This window comes from Portunus trituberculatus, chromosome 41, assembly GCF_017591435.1.
Source record: "Portunus trituberculatus isolate SZX2019 chromosome 41, ASM1759143v1, whole genome shotgun sequence".
Classification (NCBI taxonomy): Eukaryota; Metazoa; Arthropoda; class Malacostraca; order Decapoda; family Portunidae; genus Portunus; species Portunus trituberculatus.
Window position 1 is genome coordinate 14,875,941 of NC_059295.1, and position 8,645 is coordinate 14,884,585.

The 8,645-nt window shown below is 39.2% G+C and overlaps 1 protein-coding gene across 1 annotated transcript in view; it reads left to right on the forward strand.

Annotated features, from left to right (window-relative positions):
* Positions 1–4,467, forward strand: part of LOC123516552 (protein O-linked-mannose beta-1,2-N-acetylglucosaminyltransferase 1-like) — a 10,448-nt gene extending 5,981 nt beyond the window's left edge. The window contains 6 exon segments of the mRNA XM_045276028.1: positions 266–461; positions 769–962; positions 1,365–1,479; positions 2,007–2,081; positions 3,710–3,819; positions 4,115–4,467. Of these exon segments, the coding sequence (XP_045131963.1) occupies positions 266–461; positions 769–962; positions 1,365–1,479; positions 2,007–2,081; positions 3,710–3,819; positions 4,115–4,328 (904 nt within the window). The 3' untranslated portion in view covers positions 4,329–4,467.
* The last annotated feature ends 4,178 nt before the right edge of the window (positions 4,468–8,645 follow it).

Below are 8,645 nucleotides of genomic sequence, written 5' to 3' on the forward strand. Positions count from 1 at the left end.
GTGTGGTCTTCCTCAAAAATGGTGGCAACTTATATCCGTCTCCTTCCGTTATAGATGCGTCTTCTATCTGTGTCCTTCCGTTATTATTAGCTACATTCTCTATATGTGCCTGAAACAAAAAGACATAATATAAAGCAATGCATGCGTGGTATGGTGATCCATTATTTATCTACCTATTTTTATTTTTTCGTGGGAAGAATTAAGCTAGTATACGTTGATTTATGTCTTGAAGTAAAGTGTTACATCCACTTCCTTCTTGCGACAGGTTCTTCCATCAGACAGCGTGGCTCCTGGACGCTGATCCGACCATTTTCTGCGTGAACGCATTCTCAGTGAACAGCTACCCGACGGTGGCCGGCGATCCCCACGTGCTGCGGCGCCTCGAGATGTTCCCGCAGTTCGGCTGGATGATCAACAGACGTTGGGCCAGAGAGCAGTTTGCCTACTGGATCCCCGAGGAGGTAATGCATCTCCAACCTCAACCCATCCTCCTCTCTCCACCCCCTTTTTTTTTCTTTTCATAATTCTAAAACAGGGAAAAGAAAAAAAATCCAATTTTGCGAAACATCGAACTAAAACATTCTTCCACCAGTCTATTGCAAAGCGCCGTCTTGAGTAATTTTTTTTGGTCAGTATTTTTCGCAGTTTATTTTATTATTTTCTTTATTTGTTCATCTGTTTATTATAATTTATTTACCTATATATCTATTTCTATGTTTAAGTTCTTTTTATGTTCCTTCATGGTGCTGTCTTGTGTGGTTGGCGCAGCAAGGCGGGGACTGGGACTGGTGGCTGTCATCTCAGAACTCGCTGCAGGGGCGTCATGCGCTGGTGCCAGAGGTGGGACGGACGTTCCACTCGGGGGCGGCTGGAGCACATGTGACGGGGTGGTTCCAGGAGCACCTCTTCACACCCATGATATACAACCTGGATCCAGACGTCAAACTTCTGGGACTGGAGGAGTATGGCGGGGTGTTTACTTGTCTGCGTGTGTGTGTGTGTGTGTGTGTGTGTGTGTGTGTGTGTGTGTGTGTGTGTGTGTGTGAATTTTACACATTACCCATGGTAGGGTAATAAGATAGATGCACACGCTTCATTATGCTACAAACGTACGTATTTCTTATATTAATCCCCAGTTAGCTGCAATTAATACACATTCAAATTATGGTTCGCTTTGATTTACAGTTTTAAGGTTTTCGTTATTCCTATCAACATGAATTATGTTTATTTATGTTGTTGTAAACTTTCTTTATAGCATTATTTGCATTCTTTGTGTAATTCTCTATTTCTGTGCCAAATGACCTTCGTTATTACGGTGCTACTCAAGGAATTTTACGATCCTTTCACTTCATTTCACCTATCAGTCTGGTGTTGGACCGCTACAAGGCCAAGATGGAGCGAGACATCCTCAACGCCACGGACCTTGTGCTGGGGGAAGACTTCTGCGCCACCTCAGACTCCATCCTCCCGACCCACCAGGTGATATGAAGCCATGCCACGCTACCATACCGCGCTCCTTTCCATTCACTCCACGCGCAATACTTAATTTTTTTTTATTTGCTTTTTTAGTTATTTAATAGTGAATGTGATGCAATATGACATTAGTTAACTATTTACCATCAAAATATACCTTAACATTATATTCACTAGAAGTCGCCATTTATGTTTTCTTTTTTTCTTTTTTATTGACTGTTTTTTTTTTTTTTTTTATTTCTTCTTTCATACCATCATAACAATCTTTATCTTTCATTATGTGTGCCTTGTGTCAAGATGGAGACAAACGGATCATATTTCAGTCTCATGCTATTTTGTTACTTAGTTTAGCTTTGTAATGTATGACAACTTTTGACACATTTTCCTAAGCTTTCATAACGCATAAAACCTAACCTGCCATGAATTCTCCCACCAAGTATTCCCCGTTTACTGTGCTTGCGTTCTATATACTGATTTTGTTTCGTCTTGCTGCGTTTATGGTCCCCGTCGTGTGGTGCTCCCTCCCGCAACAGCCTGGCAACTTTCGCATGTTTGTACGGTCCATGAGCAAGAGTGACGAGTATATGTCTTTCTACATGATGCATCTGGTGAGTGAATACTGGCGGAGGTGGTGAGTGGCTGGGGGAGGAATAAGAATGTATAATTGTTGTGGTGATATAATTGAACGTAAGAGTGTGGCGAAAGATGGACAGGGTATTGGAAGTATTGTAGGTGAGGCATATAGGGAGCAGGTGGTGGCGGTGTTGGTGGTGTATAGTGGTGGTGGTGTGATCGCTACCTTTTAGGCTTATATTCACGGTTATCATCCCTGTGTCACATCCACATTTGCTCAGCTTATCATCGTTTCACACGTCTGGCACAAACTTTATTTTGAGCTTCAGTGACAGTTATGTAATGGTGCCATGAATCATTTTCCCCTTCCTCTCGAGCGTTAACCGCGTTTTATATTGCGGTTCGCGTAGAGGTATTGTGAGTGTGTTAATGAGAGCGAATATTGAAAAGTTATTATAGCTGTGTTTAAAATCATTGTGCTGTTAATAATACATAACAACTAAAACAATTCAACGGCTTCAAACTAGTTATTTGAGACAAGATGGAATTAAGAATAACAAGTGAAAGTAAAACATAAATTTTCATTTAGCAACTATTATGATCATACGCATCACATAACCACTGTTTTTTTTTATGACAATACAAAATCAAGTCAATTATTGTCAGTCCCACGTCCGAAAGCTTTGCCATGTCGAAGATCACGATCTTCAAAATGTATTGTTATGTCTAAATAGCTGATCTGCCACTGCTTCGCGTGAACAAGTCTTTAGGATTCACTGGTGAAGTTGATTTCTTTGGATTAAGTAGTAAGAATCATCTAGTCATATTTTACATAGATGGGAGGTCATAATGATAACATAGATCAATGTAAACCACAATACTCATGAGTGTAATAAAATTAGTGATAAATGTTTCACTGACGGGGTCGTTCTTTGTTATCAATCAGAGCATTGTAAAATTTAGAAACAAATTCATTAATATCTGCATGGACAAAAAAAAAAAAAACTCTAGAACTATTTAAGGGACTGAATTACACAAAAATATATGTCTGTATAGCTACAGGATAATAAGAGAACAAAATATTCTCGGGAATCCACCTCAGAGAATTGTTGATTCATTACATGCTGAGCTTATTTATATTCGCTCGGAAGTCAGTTATAGAGCATATAGGGAAAGGTAACCTAGCATGTAATTAGCTATACAGCTGGAGTTTAGAGAGGAATGGTTGTATCGGGTCTGTTGAAGAATTAGTTCATCATGTTCTAAATGAACTTGAAGGGAAAAATAATTTAATAAAAATTAATACGAAAGGAGAAAGGAAGAAAACGGTAGCAGCAGCAGCAACAACAGCAGCAGCAGCAGCAGCAGCAGCAGTAGTAGTAGTAGTAGTAGTAGTAGTAGTAGTAGTAGTAGTAGTAGTAGTAGTAGTAGTAGTAGTAGTAGTAGTAGTAGTAGTAGTAGTAGTAGCAGTAGTAGCTGTAATAGTAGTAGTAGTAGTAGTAGTAGTAGTAGTAGTAGTAGTAGTAGTAGTAGTAGTAGTAGTAGTAGTAGTAGTGGAAGTAGTAGTTATAGTAGTAATAGTTTTTATTGTTGTTGTTATTGTTATTGTTGTTGTTGGTGGTGGTGCATGTTGCTATTGTTATGCGATACGTTCTGTCACCAGTGTTTGCACGCCTTCACGGAGGACACCCGGGAGAAGTTTGAGGGCGTGGTGCGATTCAACCTGCAGGGACGACTGCTGTTCATCATCGGATGCCCCATGTCTCCCTACTGGTGGGTGTAACAATCATCTCACTTCTTCATCTTATTTCCTTCCCTAATATGTGCTGGGCTTTCCTCAGCTCTATAAGTTGTGTCTCAGGAGATTCGATTTCTTTCATTTGTACGTTTTGATATTTTTCTACTAGAAACAACTGAATTATGTTTTCATTATAACAGGTAAAAGATAAAACAAAAGTGAGACATTCTTTTAAGTGAAATTTGCACTATAGTATACGTATTCGTATTTCTATGTTGTTGCATTAATCTTTTACTTTATTAACTATTTTTTCTTCATCCTCGACGTCAGTCGACTTTTTCCTAAGGGACAGAATATAGTCAATCCCAGCCCCGGCATAGTGAAGCTGGCCGAGGATCGGTCCTTCCGCTGGCAAACGAAAAACTACCCTGCTTCCTTCCCGATAAGAGCGCTGATGCCACGCAACCCACTCCGTGAATTCCTTATGCAAAATATTGCTTACAATTATTTCAACGGCACCGTACAACAGTACGACGAAACCTGAGATGTGAGGCTCGTCGCTAGAATTTCTTGTAGAGTGAAAACGTTTCAGAAGCTGTAATATCTCTTCTTTTCTGTATTAATGATACTAGAAATTTTCAATAAGATGAAAGTATAAAGAAAAACAATAAATAGGACAGAAAGCATGAGTACTCATTTCAACAGAATGTGAATACATTGAACTAACTTGATATGTTTGTTGTTGTTGTTGTTGTTGTTGTTGTTGTTGTTGTGTGTGTGTGTGTGTGTGTGTGTGTGTGTGTGTGTGTGTGTGTGTGTGTGTGTGTGTGTGTGTGTGTGTGTGTGTGTGTGTGTGTGTGTGTGTGTGTGTGTGTGTGTGTGTGTGATGATTGTACATCACACACACATTGCTTTGACATTTATTGACTTACCTATTGTTCATTATATTTACACAATCATTCAGACAGACAGGCAGACAGAGAGAGAGAGAGAGAGAGAGAGAGAGAGAGAGAGAGAGAGAGAGAGAATGATAAGAGAGATAAGGCAAACCTAGGTAATAACTTTTCATAGACTTCCTTACAAGACATATGAAAACAACAGTAAAAGTACCACAGGAAACATTATGGCGCCTACCAAGGTGTGTGCAATGAACATTTTCTACTATCTTTCTTTACTTGACCATATTTGAGACTTTTCAAACTTTTCTTGGTTAGAGTGGTAGCTGAGCAGGTTGCCTCCTTTCAGATATATTTGATGATCCTGCTCCTCGTATGAAAGAAATTGTAAGTATATTGATTTTAACTTCTTGGTTTGGAGGCCAGCCATGAATTACATCACACTAGAGGAGGCCGAGGAGGTATATCACTGCTGTCTTTATTATATGACCAGGCCAAGCTTATCTCACAATCATCAGCTTGTGCATTAAACCTAGTATCCATCCCTGTGCTACCTGGGAAATGATCCAGGACGACGGAAAGCTTGAATGGACCAAACGCACAGTATGTTGTGTTGTGACTAATGTGATGAAATGTAATGAGATACACACACACACACACACACACACACACACAGAGAGAGAGAGAGAGAGAGAGAGAGAGAGAGAGAGAGAGAGAGAGAGAGAAAGAAAAAAGAAAGAGAGAGAAAATATACACTGTACAATAATATCGCGTCAGCCTCCAGACCACCCCTTTGCCAAGTATTTGTTCCGGACACACACACACACACACACACACACACACACACACCAGTGACCCATGCTTCTCCATCGCTACTCATAACAAGCATAACATAACAAGCAAGGTTATTTTAATGTTCTTTTGTGTTTTATATAATATTAATAGTATGCATTCTTGTGTGTGTGTTTATTTTCTATTTAGTAATTTGTTTTAGTTTTATGTTTTTATTGTATAAATTTTTACCACTGAATTTTATTGTAGCTTAATGATACCGGATGAAACACGGCAAAATGTTGCATAACAAATCTCCCGTTAAGTCGGTGTTTTAGGGAGAATCTCTCTCTCTCTCTCTCTCTCTCTCTCTCTCTCTCTCTCTCTCTCTTACCAGAAATAATGGGTTTACGCTTAAGAAATTCAGGTTTAGGAGAGAAATGGGAAGAAACTGGTTTTCAAACAGAGTGGTTGATGAATGGAACGGACTCAGTGGTCATGTTGTTTGTGCTATAAGTCAACAGGAAGCTTTAAAAGATTATATTGATTTATAGATGGGGATGTTTGATGGAATTAGATAGTTTTGATGATACAGGGACTGCCACGTGTAGGCCTTGTGGCCTCTTGCAGCTTCCCTCTTTTCCTATGCTCTTATGCTCTCTCTCTCTCTCTCTCTCTCTCTCTCTCTCTCTCTCTCTCTCTCTCTCTCTCTCTCTTGACACCTTAGTTTGGAAAAATTAAGTAATTATGAATGTTTTGTTTATTCTTTTTTTCTTTATTTCACTGGTTACCACACTTTTTTTTCTGTAGTATTGTAGTATGGGGAGGGACGCTGTCGCCACCACACCATGACCACCACCCTTCCTTTTAGTGTGTTAGCTTGTAAACACAGGCATCCGCCCTCCTCGCCTCTCCAGCACCACGGCCACACGTCCATCATTCTTTCTCCTGCTCGCTTCCACCTCTGTGCACTCTCAGGTGTTTCTCCTTCAGGTTAGTGTGTAAACTTTTCTGTTATTATTTCTTCCAGCCATTCTGTTGAAATTCGTGTTACGTTACTTTCAATTTGTTATTGTGTTTGGCAGCTTAAATTTCGTCTATTGTAGCAATGTGTGTGTATTTACCTATTTGTGTATTACAGGGCCCGAGCTAAGCTCTCTGTGTCCTGTCTCCTTGTCCACTCCTGTCATATCTCTCTTTCATCTGATTGACACACACCGCGTCAACGACATCACTGCTCAGTTTATTCCACTTATCAATACTACGATGCGGGAAACTGTACTTTCTCACGTCATTTACACAGATGTCTTTTATTAGCTTTTTTTTCCATGTCCTCGGAGATGATTACTTGTGGTCACCTTTATCAATTCTCTGTCCAATATGTCAATCTTGTTCATCAATTTATACATAGTTATCATGTCTCCCCTTGTTCTTCTCTCTTCTAATGTGGTCAGCCCCAATTCCCCTCAGTCTCTCCTCATAGTCTAACTCCCCTGAGTCCTGGTACCATCCTTGTTGCCAGCCTCTGTACCCTTTCCACCTTCTTCACATTTTTCTTCATATGCGGTGACCAGACACAAGCTGCATAATTTAACTGGGGTCTTATTAAAGTGCATAGTATCTTCTTCATCATTCCTTCATCTAGGTAGTGGAATGCAAGACCAATATTTTGAAGCATGTTATATGTTTTCCAAAATATCTTGTTAATGTGTTTCTCCGGTGACAAAGTGTTTTGCACGGTTACTCCTAAGTCTTTCTCCTCATTGGTCTCTTCAATTTTCTCATCACCCAGCCTGTAATCCCTGTTTGGTCTGTATCTACTTCTTCCCATTTTCATAACATGGCTCTTGTTTATATTAAATTCCATCTGCCACTCTTTACTCCACTCATATATTTTATCAAGATCTTCCTGTAACTTGTTACAATCTTCCACATTCTTTACTCTCCTCATAATTTTAGTATCGTCCGCAAACATATTCATGTAACTGTCAATTCCTACTGGCATATCATTAACATAAATCAAAAACATGATGGGACCAAGCACTGACCCTTGTGGAACTCCACTGGTTACCTTCTTCCACTCGGACTTCTTTCCTCTCACCACTGTTCTCATTTCTCTTCCCACTAAGTAATTTTCCATCCATTTTGCTAGTTTATCATTTACTCCTCCAATCTTCTTTAGTTTCCACATCAGTCTATTGTGTGGTACTTTATCAAAGGCCTTTCTCAAGTCCAGGTAGATAGCATCCACCCATCCCTCTCTATGTTGTAGTATGTCAGTCACTCTTGAATAAAAACATAATAAATTGGATACGCACGATCTTCCTTTTCTGAAACCAAACTGCCTTTCACTCAGAATGTTTTCACTTTCTAGATACTCACTCCACTTAGCTTTAATTACTTCTTCACATACCTTGCACAATATACTAGTCAACGATACTGGTCTGTAATTTAACGGTTCCATTCTACTACCATTCTTATATATAGGCACAATGTCAGCTCTTTTCCACTCTTTCGGGACTATTCCTGTTCGTATGGAGGTTTCCACAATATCAAATATGGGGTTCAACAATTGATCCTTACATTCTTTAGCAACCTCCCAGATATGCCATCAGGCCCCATTGATTTATTAATATCCAGATTGCTTATAATTTTCCTTACATCTTCCTTAGTAACCATGATGTCCTGCATTTGCTTTATTTCCGTAGGCCTTCCTCCCATAAAATGCTCCTCCTTTGTAAACACTTTGCAAAAGTTGTCGTTCAAAATTTCAGCTATATCTCTAGCATCCTCATATACTTCTTCCCCATTTTTACTTTTCTATTGCCTCCCTTTTATTTAGTTTTCCATTTATGAATTTGTAAAACATTTTAGGGTCACTATCACAGTTTTCCACCACCCTCTGTTCATATTCCTTTTGTGCTGTTCTCCTTACTTCAACATATCTATTCCTTGCTGTTTTGTAGACTTCTCTTGATAATACATCACTGTTTTTCTTAAGTTTCTTCCATGCCTTTTCTTTGTTCTTTTTTGCTTCTTCACAATTTCTATTAAACCACTGCTTATTATTTAAAGTCCTCTCTCTGTGATATGGCACAAACTTCTTCACAGCAGAGTTATATAAATCCACAAATTTATCGTATTTCAATTGCATATCCCTTTTCTGGTATACCAAGGACCAGTGAATTTCATTA